At 38.1% G+C, this 21,872-nt stretch overlaps 1 protein-coding gene across 1 annotated transcript in view; it reads left to right on the top strand.

Annotated features, from left to right (window-relative positions):
• The window catches only part of PTPN22 (protein tyrosine phosphatase non-receptor type 22), a gene marked incomplete at its 3' end in the record, with an annotated part of 51,776 nt that overhangs the window by 17,020 nt on the left and 12,884 nt on the right, over window positions 1-21,872 (top strand). Inside the window, exons 3-14 of the mRNA XM_084242462.1 lie at window positions 6,765-6,873; window positions 7,112-7,188; window positions 7,302-7,397; window positions 7,824-7,862; window positions 9,265-9,336; window positions 9,451-9,510; window positions 10,033-10,175; window positions 10,839-10,905; window positions 13,238-13,315; window positions 16,231-16,317; window positions 19,518-19,594; window positions 19,734-20,473. Of these exons, the coding sequence (XP_084098588.1) occupies window positions 6,765-6,873; window positions 7,112-7,188; window positions 7,302-7,397; window positions 7,824-7,862; window positions 9,265-9,336; window positions 9,451-9,510; window positions 10,033-10,175; window positions 10,839-10,905; window positions 13,238-13,315; window positions 16,231-16,317; window positions 19,518-19,594; window positions 19,734-20,473 (1,645 nt within the window). The remainder of the gene's footprint in view (window positions 1-6,764; window positions 6,874-7,111; window positions 7,189-7,301; window positions 7,398-7,823; window positions 7,863-9,264; window positions 9,337-9,450; window positions 9,511-10,032; window positions 10,176-10,838; window positions 10,906-13,237; window positions 13,316-16,230; window positions 16,318-19,517; window positions 19,595-19,733; window positions 20,474-21,872) is intronic.

Here is a 21,872-nt window from a genome sequence, read left to right as displayed (position 1 = left end):
GCGCTATAAAGCTGTGGCCAGCCACTACGGCATGAGTTCAATCCCCTGCCAGGAAGCTGACCCACATGGCGCAGCAGACCTCTCCTGTCTCGCCCGTTGCTTCCCTTAGCAGTATATACTTTGGTCGATCTGCCTGTTCTGCTCCCCATTTTGTCTCTGGTGAATCCTCTCACCCCCACGCCTCTGGTCTGGACCCCAATTCTTATATGCATAAATAAATAAAATAAATCTTTTAAAAATAATAAAATATAGAAGAAAATGAATTGATAAGCTAAAAAGAGCAATTTATAATCTGAAAAAGTATGAATCTATACCCCTACACCATATACATTGTAAACTGTTACCTCAATTAAAAGTAATATAATGAAGAAATTAAATAAATTAAAAAAAATTTTAAAGTGTAAGTTATAAAATCCTATATAGAGTGTGACCCCATCTTTATCACACTCATATATAAAAGATGAAAAGGTAACATTATAAAATACTAAGAATAATAATCTCTGGGTAGTGGGATTGTAGGTGATTTTTGTCATCTTATTTTGCTTCTCTGTATCCTAAATTTTCTCCAATGAATATGCATTATTTTTTTATTTTTTAAAAAAATCTACATTTGAAATATTCCTTTAGTGTCATTGGATTCCATTTAAATAATACAAAGCAAAAAAAGGGTGAAGTTTATGTTTCTTGGGGATGAGGTATTTTGGTAAAAAAGGCAAATACTGTATTTCTGAAATTCAAAGACACGTTTATTAAATAGGAAGGATTCAATAAACCCTGATAGAAAGGAAATATTCAGTTCTGAAGGTGAGGGTCTAATATTGGTTTATAATACACTAGAAATAACATTGGTACTGAAGTAACTTCTGGAGACTTATCCATACACAGTCCAGGGAAGATCTGGATATATTTTTCTGTAGAAAGATCTAGTTATATCCTAGTTCTATATATTTTTTAAAGATTTATTTATATATGCATACAAGAACTGGGGTATAGGCCAGAGGTACGGGGGGTGAGAGGATTCACCAGAGACAGAGGCAGGAGCAGAACAGGCAGATCTACTGAAATACACTGCTGAGGGGAGCAGCGGGCAAGACAGGTCTACTGCGCCATGTGGGTAGCTCCCTGTCAGGGGATTGAACTCTTGCTGCAGTGACTGTGGATAGCTTCATAGTACTGAGACTCTACCCCTTGCACCACCAGGGAGGCCCCTTAGTGGAAGGCCCCTTAGTTCTATATTTATTTATAGTTAACGATACTAACCAAGCATCCTGAACACAAGAGCCCTGCACAGCAGGTGGACAAACGTCAGTTCAATTGAAATTATTCATTAATATGAGTCAGTTTCTCACTTGAACATATTTATCAGCATTTCCTGACTTTTGTTACATTAAGATGCAATTGTTTGCAACTATCACTAGAATAAACATATCCCATTCTCTTTAAAGCTAATTCTCCCAACTCTATCTCCCCACTTTCACTAGACACTATCCAGTTCCATGTTTCCAATTATTTGAATGACATTTGTAACACATTTCTTGTCATTTCCTCACATTTTATGTATCTGAAGTTGAATCTCTTGGTTTATTAGCAGTCGCTTCCCCACCTACACACTTATGTGACTACTGGACTACAACGAAGCTGTGTAAGTTTGCCTGGATAGTAGGAGATGATGATGTATTTACTCAGGGCCAGTTCAGTCTTGTCCCCCAATATTAAGAGTAGTTGCTCTTGTTGACTGGATTTGCAGGCCAGAGCTTGTAATTCTGTTTCTTTGCATTCATGCTTTCTCCATCCTGGTGGAGGTTTGAAATTCACCTGACCTGCCACTTTAAGGTATTGAGCTACCTTGAGACACTCTGGAGACAGCCCATCTTGATGTTCCTCTCCCCCCTAACATGGAGGACCCGTATTTGATTTTCCTACTCCACAATGTGACTTACGCTTGTCTTCTGTGTTACAGTAATACCATCCTCCAGTGCAAAGATGTTGTCTTGAGCTTTCCTTTTGTTCTCTTTCGAGAGGGACCTTAGCTCATTGATTAGTTTAATGGGTCATCACACAACATCAGTTTGTTCATTTCATTATAAGATTGATGAGAATAAAACAATTCAAAGTTGAAGGAAATTATGTTATGCAAGGACCTGCCTTCTTTATAAGTTATTTCCCTTAAAGTTGCAGCTTCCAAGAACCTATCTAAGACCGTAAATTTAGGATTTACTGTAATTCCTTTACTAGTCAATGAGAAGAACTTACAAATGACTCAACCCTGAGGACCTCAGTTCTGTTTTCCTTCCCAGAAACGAAAAGGGTAGTAGAGACTAAGGACCTTATGAGCTTACGAATGGCTCAGCAGGTCACATGGAATCTGATTTCTCATACATTCCAACCTCTCAAGACACAAGAGGGATGCTGGCCTCTGGTCTTTATTCTGTCAGTCACTCTTCTGATTTTTCCTGTTGCTGCCACCTCCAGGGAATTCAGATCTCCCACCCTGTGGTTGGCAGAGAAATACTTTCCCCTTGGACCTACATTTTCTTCCCCAACTTCAACCCACATCGGTGGCCCTGCCTTGTTCTTTTATACTATTCTGCTTCCCACTTTCAGAGTTTCTCCTTTTCTGGTGGAGCTTGTTAGTTCATCTGCCCTAAATCTGCTCTGTTTTGTTCTCCGGTGGGGGGTTTAAACCTGGAGGGCCTAGCAGAGAGAGAAAGGGAGTAAAAGCAGGAGGCTAGCACAGTGATCTGACCTCAAGGTGAGGTATCTGCCTCCTCCTGTTACGGCCATCACTGAAGGGCCAGCAGCCAAAATGACGTTCAGTCCTTCTGCGCCTTCTGTAAGCACTGTCAAGGCATTTTGGCGCACCTTCCCACATTTGTAGAAAGATTACATCTTCCCCTCTTCCCAGAGCTGAGCTAAAATGACAATACTCCATCCATACCCATTCTCAAGGATGATGAAGTCAGGTTGTACGAGGACACTACAAAAGGCAGCAAATTGGCAAGGCAATGCAGGCTTACAGGAAGACACATGTCATCTCCACCAGCCGAGTGCAGCGGGAGATGGCACACCCAGCCAGGTGGGCATTCACCCAGACAAGCGGTCATCACTGGCTAAACTTGGACCAAGACCACAAAAAAATCCCAGCACACAAAGCCAAATCTCACCTAGGAGGAAAAGAAAAGGGAAAATACAATGAAGAAATAATTGAGCAGGCATAAAGGAATTTTATATACAACTTTCATTAAAAACTGTGAAAGTGAAAAAGGAAAGGCAAGGTATCTGAAAATTAAAAAAAAAAAGCTTTTATCCTTCCCAAATTAACACCCTTATAGGCCTTTCCTAAGTGATGTTTTGCTAATAGCCTCTCCTTTTGTCATCCAGCCAGATGAGTCTAGATGAGGAATGGCATAGGAAAAAAAGCTGTTTTGTTTCATTGTTGAAGGTGGCAGTCAAGGCCACTAAACAGGTATGTGACGCATACACACAACCTTAATCGGTGACATTTCACCTAATAATTGAGGCTATCTTACCAAGAGTAAGTTTTCTATAGCATTCTCCCCGGAAAAGGAGCGGCAAAGCAAAACGAACAAATAAAAACAGAGTAATGGGGAGTACGTTCTAGGATCAGTTCTAGAGAAGTCTAAAAGGAATGGTTCTGGAATTTAAAATCTTTTCAGCAAACCAGGAATCAACAGCAACCTGAAAATGATTATTCTGAAGGTATGTAAGAGCAAGAGAGCTAAAAAGTAGGAATAACTTGAATGGAATTATTTCATAGTCTCTCATGTGTCGTGCGATGCCCTAAGTTCAGTTCCCCAACTAGCCCACTTGTGTCTATCTTGGTGTAAAAATAAGCTGTGCAATTATCAGGTTTGCATCTTTTCTGCTAAATCCAATCCTGAAAGTGCATACAAATTCAACATGGTAAAAAGCTAAGTTTTAAGAGCTCGCCAGACACCTGCTTTTCGTGGGTTTGATCTAATTGTGTCTGATCTAATTCTAGGAGAAAAAAGGGTCATAAGAACACTCAGTGCTGGCATTTGTGGGCTAGTCATTACACAAGAGTGGCTGTTCCATTTGTCATATTTAGTTGGAAAAAACTTACATTCTTATACAATGAGTTATAACAACTATGATTGATTTGGTATTTGGTGTGAATTTAGTTAGATTTTAGCTCTTTGATAATTCTCTGTATTATGAATTCCCAGCTAACATACATCTTATGACCTCAACTGTTTCCCTCTCCTCGTAGACTCACTCACTCACCAAATATCCTCATTAATTGTGAAAACTGACAATAGATTTGGGTGTAATCAATTTCTACTCTCTCCTACCTCATTTTTTTTCTCCCTCATCATGCCTTTATTTCAGCTCTCACTTCATTACCCATTTTCTTTTTGAGACCTAGTTACATGTCCTTAAGTAAGTATCTACAGATAGACACAGATCCTAATTATGTGAAAATATTATATGAAATATAAGCAACTAATAATAATATAATCCTCTTTTCTTTTGTGTTGCCAGTCACTTGAGAAAAGTTCTTTCTCTTTTTTTGATTTATTTTTATAAGTTTAATCCAAGATACCATAATCATGACTGAGAAATGCAAAAGCAGCATTGGGTACAGATATACGAGGAAGAAGTCATAATTTTAAAGAATTTTCAATGACGTCCATTTGTACAAACTTGAATGAAACTGGAAGTCATCTTTAGAAGCCTCAAACTTTTAGGGCAATGGAAAATTAAGGTCCAACTAAGAATGAGAAAACTCTTAAGCACATGGCTAAGGAGTTTGGATTTTTTCTAGGGAATCCATTGAAGTTGTTTTGCGTATGAGATAAAGCAAAAACTGTATTTTGGTAAGATTAATTGGGCATAGTTATGCCCGATGGATTTGAATAGAAAAAGAAAGTGTGGGGCCTCCCTGGTGGTGCAAGGGTTAAGGACAGCGCTTTCAAGCTATCTCCAGCCACTGCAGCACACCCCAGCAGACCAGGGAGAAACCCACATGGTGCAGCAGACCTCTCCTATTCTGCCTGCTTCTCCCCTCAGCAGTGTATTTCAGTGGATCTGCCTGTTCTGCTCCCCACCCTGTCTGGTGAATCCTCTCACCCCCTGCTTCTCTGGCCTGTACCCCAGTTCTTGTATGCACAAATACATAAATCTTTAAAAAGAAAAAGAAAGTGTGAAGATGAGTTAAGAAGTAACTGTGACAGCTCAAGCTGTAAGGGAGGGAATTAAGGTTTCTGTAACTGGCATAGGAAGGAAGGTGGATGCAAGGTTTTGCCTGGGAAGAAACTTGACCTTGCTGACTGAATTGGAGGTAGAAATTGCGGGAGGGTGGGAACCAAAAGTCATTCCATTTCCAGAGTTTGGGTGCATGGGATAAAGATAATGCCATCAGCAATGACAGTGGGACAATAATAACTTTGGTTTTAAATGTTCTGAGTTTGCAGCTATAGTAAGGTATCCAAGTGGAAACGTCTGGGATATATGATCAGGAATTCAGGATTGTAATTTAGTAATTGAGTCTCAGTTTATAAACTTGAGTTATCCAATAGGAGCTGGAATTAAAATTCAATTTGAATCAGTTAAAAACCACTGGGTATAATTTCAATAAGAGTATATGCTATCTCTCAGCAAATGCATATAGTGAGAGAAGAGCAGAGTGTTGAAGATTTTACTTTGGAAATTGGGGGTAATTCACAATTAGAACATAGAAATGAACAGCCAGCCAGAGCCACACCATTTTCAGAGCGAGAAGTGGGAAAGAGAAGTCAGAGAAGAAAGGAGAAAACCAAGGTAACAGACTAATAAGGGTGAAGGGAAGAGGAAATGTCCAGAAGGAAGTTAAAGAGAATGAATACTAAATAGATGCTGAGAAATCTGACCGACAGGAAGTAATTAATGCTCTTTGTGTGACAAAATCACCATTACATAGTGGGCAAATAATGGAAATTATTTTCTGTAGTTCAATCCAACAAATACTTATTGGACACCAAGGATGTTTTTTTTCCCCTTAGCTTTCTCAAATTAAGTAGGACCACAAAGGTCACAGCTATTCAATGTGGTTTCTTTGAATCAGATGAGGAAGTTAAATATAATTTGGGATAAAATGGATTCCTAAGAAGTTGCTAAAGAGGAAATACCATTTCTCTGTTCTGAAATTTGGGTCTATGGGATAACTGGGAAATGAGAATAATTTTAATGATTATCCCATTATTTTGAGGAACCTTATGCTTGCTCCCACCTGATCTAGATTGTATTCTATCGGCAGAAAATGCTACTACTTGAGGTTATTGTTTGAGATATTGGCTTGAAGTTTAGGTCATATTTAAAATGATAGCTTTTGAAATCTTGACATTTTGTTAGCTATAGAGAAGTTTTATTCAGCTAACGAAAGTTCCATTTCTACTTAAAATAACTCTACAAAGAAAGTGAATTAAACTTTTAATATCTGACCATTTGGGTGGAGATGGGGTATGTGCTGATTTGTTTTCAGAATATACTGGTTTTTTAAATATTCACCAGTTTCATCTCTAAGTTTTAGCTATTTGTGGCTCAGCTAATTTCACTTCTCTAAATGTCACCCAATTCTGATGTCCTTCTGCTCTGAGGCTCTGTCCTGAGGGAGGCCAATCTCGGGGGTTACTGGAAGGGCAGAAATGGAATGTGGGGGTAGTGGAGAATTAGCTCTGCAGATACTTCTTCCCTCTTTTTTTTTTTTTTAGAAAGATTTAATTATTCTTGAAATTTTATTACAGAAACTGAAAAGACAATCCACCAAGTACAAAGTAGATAAAACCTACCCTACAACTGTTGCTGAGAGACCCAAGAATATCAAGAAAAACAGATATAAGGATATCTTGCCTTGTAAGTTTCATTTCTTTCTATAAACTTGTACCTTCTTCCAAGTTCAATCTCATGCTTTTCTCTTTTTATCCTTTGCTTGCTGTTCCTAATCTTGGTTTTGACAAATTAGTTTGTGCTATTTATGATTCAAAAGAACACTCACTCATCAGATGCGAACATCACTATTTGTAGTTTGCCAGACCTTGCTCACAGTCAACCCTCTGATGACACCCTCTTAATTATGTCTTTTGTAATCTAGATGATCACAGCCGAGTAGAGCTGTCCCTAATACTCTCTGACGAGGACTCCAACTACATCAATGCCAACTTCATTAAGGTACACTCCTTATTCTGTATTTCTCTAAGAGGTTCTTTTAAAAGAGGGGAAAACAATAGACAAGAAGAGGATACTATTTGTAGTCACCCCGTGTGATTTTTGTTCCCTTTTAGGGAGTTTATGGACCCAAAGCTTATATTGCCTCCCAGGGACCTTTGGCTACAACTGTCCTGGACTTCTGGAGGATGATTTGGGAATATAGTGTCCTGGTAAGTGTGGAATTGCTTTTGTTACTTAATTTTCTAGTTTTAAAGAAGGTGGGAGTAGAGTGTGAGGGTGTGTGACTGAGACTTCCTATGTATTAAAATCGGTGCTTTTTTTGGTCAGTCTTTAGAACTTCAGTGTTCTGACACCTTTTAGTCAAAAGTATCATGTCATTCTTGTTCAAGGAAATGGAAATTTTCATCTTGACAAGTTCATTTGTTAACAAGAATTTACTGATTTGAATAGAGAAAAGGGAAGTGAGGACAGAATAGAAGGAAGGGTAGGAACAACCTTTAATAATTTATCAGGATTACCTTTTAGTAAAAAAGAAAAAAAACCAAAAGCAAGAAGCATATTCCACCCTGACCCAAGCCCTTCCGATTAGCTGCTCTAACTACTGTGTGTCCTTGTTTCTCTGTTGCATCCCCCAGATCATTGTGATGGCATGCATGGAGTTTGAGATGGGGAAGGTGAGTTGCCTTTTAGCTTACCTAAAAATAAGGGAAAGAAGGAAAAGAAGGTAGAAACTAGACAGCAAAAATGTACTTAAATGTACCTACAAAAAAATTATTCTTATTTTTCTAGTTTTCAGTTTGGGAATACCAGCTGACTCTCAGGGATTTTTTTTTTAACCCCTAATTGCCCTTCTGGTTCATTTTCCTAGTAGATTCCATGTTTTAAAGTAAAATTAAGGAACTTTTAAAAAAATCACTATTTATTTTTCCATTTTTAAAAATCAGACATTATTAATGCTGGTCAGAGGGCTGACCTGGGCTTTCAATGGCCGCCTCAGCCACGTATGTCTCCTGAGCTCCTGCAGTGCGGCCCGGTGTGGCTGCTGAGCTTAGTTATTTTATTCTGTTTTAATGAATTTAAATGCAAAAACTGATATACAGTTCAGTTCCTGGAAAATGTTATTTATATATTTGGAACAACTTGGGTAGCTTGTTTTCAACTGTACATTTTATGAAATCTAAATGTAAATAACATATTTCCAATAAAAAGTGAGCATACTAATTGAGATATACTGTAAATATAAAATATATAGCAGATTTTGAAGCTGTAGTTTGAAAATATCAAATAGCTAATGACTTATCTTGATAGCATGTAGAATTTTTTTTTTGACATTTTGGGCCAAGTAAGATAATTTTACCTTTTTTCATTTTTGAATGCATTTATGAGAAAATTAAAAATTAGGGGCCTTCCTTGTAGCCTCCAGGTTAAGTCTCAGCACTATAAACACTATGGCCTGAGTTTGGTCCCGGCCAGGGAGCTAATCCACAGATGATGCAGCAGACCTCTCCTGTCTTGCCTTCTGCTCCCCTGCAGTGTATTTAAGTAAATCTGCCTGTTCTGCTCCCCTATTTGTCTCTGGTGAATCCTTTCACTCTACCCTCACACCTGCACCTCTGGCCTACATCCCAGTGCTTCTACACAAAAATTTTAAAAAATTAAAAATTAGATAGGCAGCTCATATTACAGTCTTAAACAGAAATCCCACCTGTCTCCATTTTAAGTTGACACAATTCCAGTTAAAACAAGGGGGCTTAATGTTTCTGTTAGCTCATACAGCAGACATGATTTCTATTGATCCTTCTGAAATACTGAAAATGCCAAAAGTCTCTGTTTCTACTTTTTCAGGCCTCTAGGAAGTCATTAACTTATATATCCTTAAGTGTTTGCTTTTCCATCCTTGGGGAGTCTCTGATGGGAAATCTTGATGTTGGACTAAGTCCATGGGGATTGGAAGTTCCTAATGTAAGATGAAGCATGCAGAGCTGACTTTGCTTCTGAATGAGGAAGTGGCTCTTGCCACCTCAAAGAAACTAGAATAAATGGAGGGAAATCATTATATTCTGCTTTGTGCCACAGAAAAAGTGTGAGCGCTACTGGGCTGAGCTAGGAGAGACGGAACTACAAGTGGGTCCTTTCTCCATAATCTGTGTAAGTATCATCTCCGTTCCCATTAGGCTGAGCAAACACTTCAGGGTCTACTTGACAAAGAAAAATCTTGTAATATTAGCCATTGAAATAGCTAATGTTTAATCTATTTCTTAGGAATCTGAAAAAAGAAAATCCGATTACATAATCAGGACTCTCAAAGCCAAGTTCAAAAATGTAAGTACAGAACAGGTGAGATAAACTCCAAAGCCTACATAGATCAGGAAGGTAAATACAAATGTGACTTGGGCTGGACCTAACGAATTGGGGAAAGAGCAGTCTTAATGTTCAGAATAAAAGCCTCGTATACAAAAGAGACAATCTATTCAATGCCATGGCACATGTATAAAATGATAATAGGCGTAGGGTGAATAGAGATTGCACAGTGAATAGGGGTCAGTTTGAGAGCCGAGGCTGCCCATTCTCTAAAGCAAAGGGTCTTGAGGTAGCAGCATGCCTGTGACCCAGCTCTAGGGTGGACTGTCTGCCTACTGCCCTCATCTTGTGAGTGGACCAATAGTAAGTGACCTGAAATCACATTTAATTGTTCTCAGAAGGCACCAGAAGTCTATAAGAAAGAAAGCAGCATAAATTGCAGACATGCTATAGATTCTACTTCGTAAGTCAGAGTAAACTTATGGTAGAATGAGGGGGAGTCCTATCCCCGAACTCACCTTTTGTCCTGGCTATTCTTTATAGGAGACTCGAACCATCTACCAGTTTCATTACAAGAACTGGCCGGACCACGATGTGCCGTCCTCCATCGACCCTATTCTTGAGCTCATCTGGGATATGCGTTGCTACCAAGAGGACGACAGTGTCCCTGTGTGCATTCACTGCAGGTGGGATGCTGTGGCGTGAGCCTGTGCCCACAACACCCCAGGGTCACAGTATGGCCATGACGGGAAGACTCGCTGTTGGAACTGAAGGTGGTTGGAGCACACGGGGTGCACATTGCTGATCCTGGCCTCACCTTTTCCCTTTGATCAGGAAGGAATGAAGTTCCTTTGCTTTTTTCCCTGTTAGATATCTGTACATATATTTAATTTTAATTTGGGGGTTGCATTTTTGCTCTTCTGAATGTGCCCACGTTCTACTCATCCTCCACCAAACCCATGCCAATACCCCTCTCTGCCAGCAATGAAGTTTAGAAATGAGGTTGATGGGAAACAAAAGGTGAATCACAGAAACAGACTATAATAAGTTCAACCTGAGCATTAAATTAATGTTACTTATTAAATAATTTATTAAATTATCAAATTAATATTTTTTTCTGAAAAGTGACTTGTGAGCAGTGTAGCTCTAGAGACTCTGTGAGAAGTTCCCTCTGATCTCTCCTGAGGTTCATTGTACCATGTGGCAATTGGCAAGGGTGTTCTGGGAACTGGTAGGTTTAGAAAGTTTCATTGTTTCCAGCTTTCTTCTGCAAATCTGCTGTTGCAATAGCACAGCTGCAAAACTCCGCTGTCTGCAGTTACACATGCTCCTGTGGTCTTTCATTTCAGTGCCGGCTGTGGAAGGACGGGTGTTATCTGTGCTATTGACTATGCGTGGATGTTACTAAAAGATGGGGTGAGTTTCTCTCCACGGGTCCTTTCCATTTACTTACCCTGTGGCCATCAGACTTAGGAATTGTTGGTTCTTCAAAACGTCTGTCTCCATAATTCATCATTTCTAGAACATTTTCTTGTAGACCTACTTTGTCAGGGGGTTAAATTAGTCATTAAGTTGATGGTTCTCAAATTGAGTTTCCCAGACAAAGAGCATCAGCATTGCCTGAGGATATTTTAGAAATGCAGAGTTCAGACCCAACACAGGTGGACTAAGGCAGCAACTTTGGGGGCGTGAGCCAGCAAGGTTGGCAGGTAGTTTGAGAGCCACTGCCCTAAATTCTATAATGACGCTTTCTCCAAGTTGCTTTTGTAAATGGCTCAAGTTGCAATTAAACTTTATGTTCCCTTCTATAAATCATTTTTGTTTTTCAAAGGAACAATAATCACATTTTTTATTTGTCCATTTCTTTTTTTTTAAAGATTTATTTATTTATGCACACAAGAACTGGGGTACAGTCCAGAGGTATGGGGGGGTGAGAGGATTCACCAAAGACAGAGTGGGAAACAGAACAGGCAGATTGACTGCAATACACTGCTGAGGGGAGCAGTGGGCGAGTCAGGAGAGGTTTGCTGCGCCATGTGGGTTGCTCCCTGGTGGGGGAACTTATGCTGCAGAGGCTGCGGACAGCTTCATAGGTTGTATCTTAATCCTTGCGCCACTAGGGAGGCCCTATTTGTCCATTTCTATGTTGTCTTCCTCCATGACAACCTTGGTCTGAGATTCTGCCATAGTCCCTAACAAAACTACTGCAATCAGCCATTTTACAGTTTCCCCGCTCTGTTAGTTTCACAGAGGTCTACTCATTCCCCTGGTTTCTTGTCATCAACCTTAGATAGGTTGATCTGGCGTCAGCACGAAGGATTTCCACCAACAAGATATACACAGCATATCACAGTTGGTTGCAAGCACACAAAGATCAATTGGGAACTTGCTTAAGGCTTTGGTGGTTTTTCAGAATTCACATGCTAGGTAGGCATTCTGGGGGGAAGTCTTCAGTGCCTCTGGCCCCACATGCTGCACCCCAAGTCCAGCAGTAATGCCTTTCTTGCCCATGGCAGTGGGCTGCAGGTAGAGCCAAATCTTGAATGCACCCAAACCTCTGTCTCTGCTACTCTGTGACAGCAAGGAAAGAGATAAATCATTTTTATTTTTATTATTAAATCTATTTTCTTACATCATTGTTAATTTTTGTACAGTATTTGATTTCTCTCCTCAGATGTAGTCCGATGTAGTCACAGTAGTTCTCCCACCACCATAGCATACGTGAACAATCACCATAGTTTCTTATGCTCTTCCCTCCCCTTGTTTTTTTTTTTTTAAAGATTTATTTATTTATGCATACAAGAGCTGGTATACAGGCCAGAGGTCTGGGAGGTGAGAAGATTCACCAGAGACAGAGTGGGGAGCAGAACAGGCAGACTGACTGAAATACGCTGCTGAGGGGAGCAGCAGGCGAGACAGGAGAGGTCTGCTGCACCATGTGGGTTGCTCCCTGGTGGACCAGGGATCGAACTCATGCTGCAGAGGCTGTGGACTGCCTCACAGTGCGGTGCTTAACCCCTTGCACCACCAGGGTTCCCTCCCCTGTTTTGACCCCTTTCCTTCCCCCTGCCCTGCTGGATGCCTCAGATCTATGATCAGCTTGCAAGTTTTATCTCTTTCCTAACCTTTTGTTCATTTTCTCTATATTCCACATAGAAGTGAAAGTATCTGATGTTATCTTTTTCCTTCTGACTTTTTTTTTTGCTTATAATAATCCCTTCCAGAGCCATCCTTGTTGCTGCAAATGGCATGGGTTTATCTTTTTTGATAGCTGAGTAGTATTCCATTGTGTATACATACCACATCTTTTTAATCCATTCATCTGTTTTGGGGCTTTTGGGTTGTTTTCATATCTTAGCTATTGTAAATAGCTAAATCATTTTTAATAGGCTTGTACAAAATGGAAAGTTTAAAAATGTGGGTTTCAGACCTGTCTACCAACTTTTATTTCATAAAACCCTTATACATGCTCATCTACTGAGACTTTTCCCTCATTTTATCTTTAACTTCAAACATTTGATCAATCATTCCATGGGAAATCATTCTGCAGAGTTTCTTCAATCTTTTCTGGGTGGAAAACCATGCCCTAAAATGATGATACAAGTGATAAGAAACCACATTTGTTTAACAACACGTTCTTTTTCTGATATTATTGCATGTCGGGAGAACAACTATCATGGGAGTGGCAATAATTTATTAACAAAGACAGGGTTAAAGGAATAAGATAATAATTCTTTCTTTTTGATAGATAATTCCGGAGAACTTCAATGTTTTTAATTTGATCCAGGAAATGCGAACACAGAGGCCTTCATTTGTTCAAACACAGGTGAGAACTATGGCCAGTTGACCATAATGTGGATCTTGCTCCATTTCTCTGTTTAATACCAAGGCATCCAAAAACAACTACCACACCACAGCTTAGCTCTCACGCCAATATGCTATTAAGTGCATTAATCCAATTTCCCTCTAACTCTAAATGTACCAATATTTTCCCTGTATCCTTTGCCTTGGGTCAAATTTCCTTCATTCCTTAGTTTACTGTCTCTTCAGAAAAAGTATAAGAAATCAATAAAATATTTCTTACTTAAAAAGGATGTTGAGAAAACTCAATAGGCTGTTTGACTTATTAAAAAGAAATAGAAGGATCAGGTCAACTTGAAATTTTTAGTAGTAAATTCATTTCTAATTGACCATTAGAGAGTTGCAATATCTATTCCAGGAGGTGGTAACAGAGTCTGGAGGATGCATTCTGTATACTCATTTTAGGAAATACTGAAAAACAAAATCAACCATAATCCTATAACCAAGAGGTCTCTTTCCTGGTCCTTACTGTATGCATATATAAAAAATTGTAATTATAATAATTCTGTATGTATGATTATATATTGTAACCCATTCCAGGTTGCTAATACTTATTTACTTGCTAAGAATGCTTTTTTTTCTGCCTTCTCTTCTTTCCAGCTCAAGTTCTACCTCCCGTGTAAAACATTCCCAGCTCAAATCTCTCATTGTTATTAATATTAATTTTACCCATATTTCTACACCAATAATTTAACTCTCATTTTTAAAATGGTCTCTATCTTTAAGATAGTGTTTGGCTTCCACTCATTCATTCATCAAACATTTATTGATATTTACTATACAACAGACACTTTTGTATAATTAGTTACTTTTTCAAGTTCCTAACATGTTTAAAGCACTTGGAAATGAACTTGCACATAGATTCAGAGTAAAACAATTGACAGTGGCAGTTCAGATATTTTCATCTCAGATTTGTGAGTTAAAGGGAAAAAATGAAGAGCTATTATAGAATAAGCATTTTGTTTGGCCCACACAGGTTTTCCACTAATAGCTAGTGGAAAAATACAACTTTTTTTTCATGTATTCACTGTAGGTGTTTTCTATATTCAGCCTATGAGGGGGAAAGTTTGTGTGAAATGAGGGCATTGACTGGTTTAGTGCTTTCAGACTTAACGAAGGCTGATCCATGCAATGTCTAAAGATGCCAAGAAATGTACAATCTAGTTGTATAGTAATCAGTTGTAAAACTGAGTCAATAAAGAGAACCACACCCCATTTCAGAAAAATTTCACTTCAGGCCTACTTTTAAGAGTTGGAATATAGCTAAAACAATTTTAAGTTAGCCTTCACATTTTGACATTATTAATGACTACCTACCAGTTGTAGCTTTTTCTGACACTGTTTTAACCACGAAATAGCACTGTCACTAGCTGACTACTTCCTGTCTGATTTTCTTTGTTCTAAAAAAACTCAAGAGTGACTACCTCGATGAAAAACAAAGAAATTAATTTTAAAAAGTCAATTCGGGGCCTCCCCAGTGGTGCAGTGGGTTGAGCGCCTCGCTCTGAAGCTGTCCGCAGCCTTGGCAGTGCCGGTTCGATTCCCGGCCGGCCAGCAAGAATCCCACATGGCGCAGCAGACCTCTCCTGCCTTGCCCGCTGCTCTCCTCAGCAGTGCTTTCGGTTCGTCTGCCTGTTCTGCTCCCCGCTCTGTCTCTCACCCTCCCACGACTCTGGCCTGTACCCTAGCTCTTGTATAACTAAAAATAAATCTTAAAAAAAAAAAATTAAAAAAGAAGTCAATTCGTAAATGAAAAAAAAAATTCAAGAGGGCACTAACCCTGCCTGTGTTGGGTGATATAGACTTTGCATTATTCTCCTGCTAAAATTACTTTTGGAAAAAGTTGGATTTATTTGTATAAGATTGTGTAAAATGTCAGGGAAAACCCATTAAACAGGTCCATTTAGGTGAAAGTCAAAATAAAGTAGTAAAATCCCATAAAACTTGTAATTATAGATGTCTAATTTATGGTGAAATCCTTTTAGAATTACAAATTTCCAGACTCTATTCAACAGTTTCTTTACTTTCTTTTTAAATTTTTTTTTTTTTTCTGACTTGGAGGTGACATTGGCTGACATCACTGTATAAGAATCAGAGGAATAAGTTCATACCTGATACCTCAGATGTACATCACCACACCCCTCCCACCCCTGCCCCACTACCCATATTTGGCCCTTTATACCATGGCCCCTTCCCATTTAGCTCTTATATCCACCTTCACCATCTAACAGCCTCAGTTCTGCAATGATTTCTAAGCAGTGTACCTTTTTTTTGATATCTTTGCCAGGGAATAATTTCAGCCTCTTGATCTAAGTACACTAAACCAAGAGGCAAAGATTCATGTTCTAACCAATGTCCTGCAAAAATCACTTCTGTATAACCTTGGACAAGTCTGTAAACAGGATAATAACCTACTTGCTAGATCAACTGTGAGGGTCAAATGAAATAATAAATATCAAAGCTAGCTATCTACCCACGAACCACAACCTCTCTGATTTTTTCCAGAAAAGATGAAGGTGACTTACAAAAAAAAAATGCATTCAGGATGAAATAAAATTTCTAAAATGTTAGCAAAGAAAAGAGAACTCAAGAGGTGGTAGAAGGGGGTAGATAAGAAAGTGGGGTTAGAACACAGAAACAGTAGGCCTCGGGGGTCCTTGTACATAGCTAGGTAGGTCAAATATTTGGCTGTTTCTGGTAGCCTAAAAGCGCTTTGAAATCTGAAGTGGCTTATGCAAACAGAAGACACCGTCATTAAGCTATTGTTATTGGTATTTTCAGGTCTGCTATACTAAGGGTTTGGTTGGTGTTACTATTCCCAAAATCTGGCTTTGTAATTCACCAAACTTTCTCTTTGTTTTCATTTGTGATGCTCTTTAGGAACAGTATGAACTGGTCTACAAAGCTGTATTAGAGCTATTTAAGAGACAGATAGAAATTATCAATGATAAATCCTCTGGAATCGAGGTAAGCTTTAAACTTGGTATTTTTTCCATTTGTTTTTCATGTTTGATTTTGGTCAAGGAACCTCAGATTAGTTACAGAATCTTTTGTTTATTGTTGCAACTAAATTGGAGCGTCAGATGTGCATGTGCCTGCCCTGAAAATCTCCTGTGAAAAAGGACAAATTAATTGAGATACTTAAACTTAGAAAATTCATTTATTGATTTCCTATTGCACACCATTTTCAAGTAAGTTTAGAAACAATAGGAGTGAGTGAAAGGGCAAGCTTATGTCCTGTTCTCATGCTGTAGAGGTTTGTGTGGTGAGTTAGAAAAGAGTAATAATTACAAAATAAAATCACACTTGAGCCTTGATAGGATTTTTCTAGCCTTATTGTTACGCCAATGTCTCACAGAAATTTGAGAATGATTTTCAGCTGAAGGTCTTGTGTATGAAAGCAAATATGATTTGACCAAACGCCAATTGAAACATTGAGTGTTTTGGAATATGGTTTTTAATTATGTTATAAAAAATAAGTCAAGGACTAACTGTATAATCACAAAGTACTAGTTTCTGAGCAAACCTTTAGAAGAAAAAAATGACTGATTTACCTTCTAGGGTGCATGTAACATCTATAATAATTTAACTTTTAATATCACATTTTGGATTATTGATCTGAAAGTATTTATTAAGGGTCTACCATTTCCATAGAATTAGGAATACAAAGTATGTAAGACATGTCCTTGATAATAACTCCTATCAGTTGAATGATAAAACTTCAGGGAGGGAAGAAAGCCCAAAAAATTGTTGAGGCTAGTTAACAAACTAAGCAATTCTCTAGTTATTGTCAACTCTAATGAATTTGCCAGAAGAAAGTTGCACAATATTTTTCAAGTGCTGAAAGAAAAGAACTCTTAGCCCAGAATTCTACACCTGTGAAAATATCCTTCAGAAATAAAGGGGAAATCAAGATATTCTTTTTTTTTTTTAAAGATTTATTTATTAATGCAAGAACCAGGGTACAGGCCAGATGCATGGGAGGGTGAGAAGATTCACCAGAGACAGAGTGGGGAACAGAACAGGCAGACTGACGAAATACACTGCTGAGGGGAGCAGCAGGCAAGACAGGAAAGGTCTGCTTCGCCATTTGGGATTCTCGCCGGCCATCCGGGATCGAACCCGCACTGCAGAGGCTGCGGACAGCTTCACAGTGCGGTGCTCAACCGGAAATCAAGATATTCTCAGATGAAGAAAAACTAAGGGAATTTGTTGCCAGTGACCTACTCTAAAAAATGACAAAGCAAGTTTTCTAATCAGGAAGAAAATGCTGAACAAAGGAAATAGAATAGGTTTTCTTTTTAAGTTTCTAATCTGATTATTAAAAAAGTATAACACTGTTTCATGTGGCTGTAAATGTATTAGAGGAAATATGTTAAGGCTGTTATAAGCAGGGAAGGATTAGGGACAGAAAGGGAGGTAAGGTTTCTGCTTTTTCTTCTTTTTTTTAATCAAGGGAGGTAAGTTTTCTGTACTTGAACTAGTAAAATGCAACACCTATAGATAGATTCTGATGGCTGTACCTAGAGCTATCACTAAAAGGTGACACAAAAATATACATTCAAAAAACTATAGATGTCAAAATGAAATTCTAAAAAATGCAGGAAAAAGAGGCAGAGGCAGCAAAAGAAAGAGGAAGAGGCAGCAAAAGAAATCAGTAACACAGAAAACAGAAAAAAAATAAAGTGGCATATTTAAACCCTACCATAGCATTATATTAAATGTAAATGATACAAATATACCAGTGAACAGACTGATTAGCAATCTGTCCAACTATATTCTATCTATAGGAAAAATACTTTATATATATATATATATATATATACTTCATATATATAGGTTGGTTTAAAGTAAAGGATTGAGAAAAAATACATCATGTAGGAATGAATAAAAGGAAAATAGGAGTAGTTATATTAATATCAGGTAAAGCAGGCTTCAGAGGAAAGAAAATTATCACAGACAGGGATGGACATTGTATTATGATAAAAGAATCAGTCCATTGCTTACTGCTATTATACATAGAATATGAAATATGTATGAACCAAGCATAATTGTAAAGTGTATGAAGCAAAAACTGATAGAACTAAAAGGAGAAATTTGAAAAATCATAGTTCTGTTTAGAGACTGACTGCAATACCCCCCTCTCAATTGATAGAACTAGACAAAAAATCAGCAAGAACACAGGAGTACTCAACATGACATAAACCCATCAGATCAAATCAATATTCACAGAATGTTCCACCCAACAGCAGAAAAATATACAAGATTTTATTTTCCCTTTGTGTCTTTGAATTTCTGTTTTCTCTTCATAGAAGAACACAAATCATCTTATAAGGGCCCACTCTAATCCAGTATGGTTTCATCTTTACCAATTACATCTGCATAGATTGTTTCCAAATATAGTCACATTCAAAGATATTATTGTTAGAGTTTATCTTTTTATAACAGGTGGAGTCTTAAGATTTGCTGACTTTTTTTTTTTTTACATTTAGAAGTCTCTGAGATCAGAATATATTTTACAATTTATGGCATCTTAGATGCTATGAGTCACAATAACAAATCTCATAATGTGATTGCTATGAATAAAATAAAGATTGAGAGTGGCTAAGTACTCTCAATGTGAGAGAGTAATTTTAGGTTGAATGGTCAGGGAAATTTTCCTTATGCGGGTGACATTTAAGCGGAAATAAACTATTTAGTCAAACATGCAACATCTGGAGTAAGAAGAGTATTTCAATCAAAGATAATAGTAACTATAAAGGCCTTAAATTGGAAATGAGTTTGGCATGTTAAGGAAAACCAGCACAAGAAGGAGGAAGTAGAATAAGATGAAATAAGTATGAGAACCTAATAAACACCTATTAACTTTAAAGGTTAAGTTCCAAAGGTTGCCCCTCAAACACATTTGAAAACGGCCACACTTGAAAAGATACTACAAGTAAATCCTCTCTAGTTTCTCTAATACTAATAATCCTTTATTCTGAACCTTTTGATCTAAGTATGTGAACAAGTTCTTGTTGGATTCATTATTTTGGAAATTCACCTAATTTTTCAAGAATTATTTGCAATCCTTATATTTTCTGAAAAGTAACTTCTCAGCCTTGTGGATGCTAAAATATTTTATTGCCAATGCTTCACTAAAAAAAAATACCTTATTTCTTTTGAAGATTCGAGCAAAGTATTCAGTTCCTCAGCAAACTCCTCATCTAGAAGAAGACACTTATTCTCTTAATTTACCAAAATGGTGAGTGCAATTTCACACATGTAAAAGGGACAGATCTGGGAGACAAATCTCAAATTCATAATTCTCTGTGATGCTAGGAAGAAGACAGGGAAGAGGCCTCTGGGTATGCTATCCTCACTACTTTCCTTTATTTCAACAGTACAAAAGAAGCAAAAATGGTGAACCAACAGAGCACACAAAGGGAAAATGCAGAAACTTCTTCCTTTGACCTGAGGACTTCTGAAACTAGTCAAAAGGAAGGATTAGTTTTACACCCTGCTAAGCAGAGCAGTTCTGTGGACTTTTTGGAGCTAAATTGTGGTTGTAATGATGATGCTCTTCAGAAGCATAAAAGTTTGGACTTGAACTCCATTTTGTTTGAAGCCTGTTCTAGTTCAGAATCTATAAACTCAACAGAAAGATACTTTAATCCAAAGAGGCCAATAACACGGACCAAATCAACTCCCTTTGAATTGCTACAGCAGAGAGATACCAAGGAGTTTGACATCAGGGGAAATTTTTCTGATTTGGAATCTCAACCACACCATTCTTTTCTTGAGGAGCCTCAGAAAAAGATGCACTTTTCTTCAGCAGAACTGAACTATTCCCTGTCTTATGAGTCTCAGCAGCAAATGTTTAATCCATCTAGTGCAAGGCAACATGTCTCCAGTGCTTTCAATATATATTCTGACATGTCTTTAGTAGAGGATCCTTATTTTTCATCATTGTCTCCAAGTAGTACTGGTTCCAAGATGTCTCTTGACTTTCCTGAGAAGCAAGATGGAACTGTTTTATCGTGTTCTTCATTGCCATTATCTTCTACCTTCTTTTCTTATTATCATTCACATGATTCTTTAGCAGTGGATCCCTCAGTACCGAACCAAGAGACAGCATTAGTAGGTATGTTATTTTTTAAAATGTGTGTGGCATTTTAGCTTTCAATTTGTTTCTTTTTTTTTTTTTTTTTTTTTTTAATAGAGGCATGCTTTATTTATTTGTTTGCTGTTTTGTTTGCTTGTTTTGTTTTATACATGCACTGGGTACAGTCAGAAGGCGGGAGGGAGGGTGAGAGAATTCACCAGAGCCAGAGCGGGGAGCAGAGCAGGCAGAGGGACCGAAGTACACTGCTGAGGGGAGCAGCGGGCGGCAGGAGAGGTCTGCGCGCCATGTGGGACCCTCCTCTGTTGGCCGGGGAGCAGCCGGGGATTGAACCGGCGCCGCAGAGGCCGCGCGCAGTTTCGCAACCCAGCGCTCAACCGCTGCGCCACCGGGGAGGCCCTCAATTTGTTTCTATGTAAGATTTGGATTACTTCTCACTTTCCCCCTTGTCTTTCTCTGCTTCTTTCCCTCTGTGTCCTAAATTCCAAGAGTGTTTCAATGTTGTGTTAACTTGAAAATAGCAATAACAAGCATGCTCTATTTCATCACACTAGGTAGGAGTGAAGGTTGTGTGACTTGGTACTGCATCTATGCTAGCAGGCAATGTTAACAATTTGTTAACATACAGGAAAGATTTTATCAACAGCACCACATGGTCACTCAAAATATTTCTTGCACAATCATATGGCTATAATGAGTTGGCCAGATTGCTCAGAATTGAATTCTCTTCCTGCGGGAGCTGGAAGAGAAAGACCTGATTTCCTCCTGTCCTTTTGCAATAACTTAGTAGAAGGGAATTCATGTTCAGTGTTCTCTGTGGGATTTTAACCTTCTATACACCTTTACTTTCATACCTTATCTCATCATTCTAGATTTTTGCATCTTCTGCCTATTGTTTTGTTTCATTTAGTGGTTTGAAAGGAGCGATTCTACTGTTAGAGAAGATTATAATAGTGTGATGTGGAAGAAGATGCAGTAAAATACAGAGCAAGTTTAACTCTTAGGTAGAGCTTCTAAAACTAATTTAAAAAGGTCTAACTGGATAGGAACTAGAGAACACTTGTTTTTAATAGCTGCATAGATAAGTAACTTTGTTACAGAAATACTTTATCTGGACCTAGGAAGTTCCTTCTTTACTTATTTTACGTACTTTGATCTTGTTTTACAATTTAAAGGAATTTTATATTTCCTGCATACCCCATAATATATTGGACTTCTTCATCAGCATCATCAAAAAACAAAACAAAACCAAACCCAAATCCTTAGTTTCTGGAATTGTAACAACATTGACATCTGTGCCACCCAGTGGCAGTTTCTTAGAATAGCATTTTAAAAGTTCTATAAAAATCTGGAATGCTATTTCTATAGAGGTATAGAAAACCTTGTTATCCCAGTTCCATGAACCAAGAACATTCCATAT

Source organism: Talpa europaea, assembly GCF_964194135.1.
Source record: "Talpa europaea genome assembly, chromosome: 9".
NCBI classification, from domain to species: Eukaryota; Metazoa; Chordata; class Mammalia; order Eulipotyphla; family Talpidae; genus Talpa; species Talpa europaea.
This window is presented reverse-complemented; position numbering and strand designations above follow the sequence as displayed.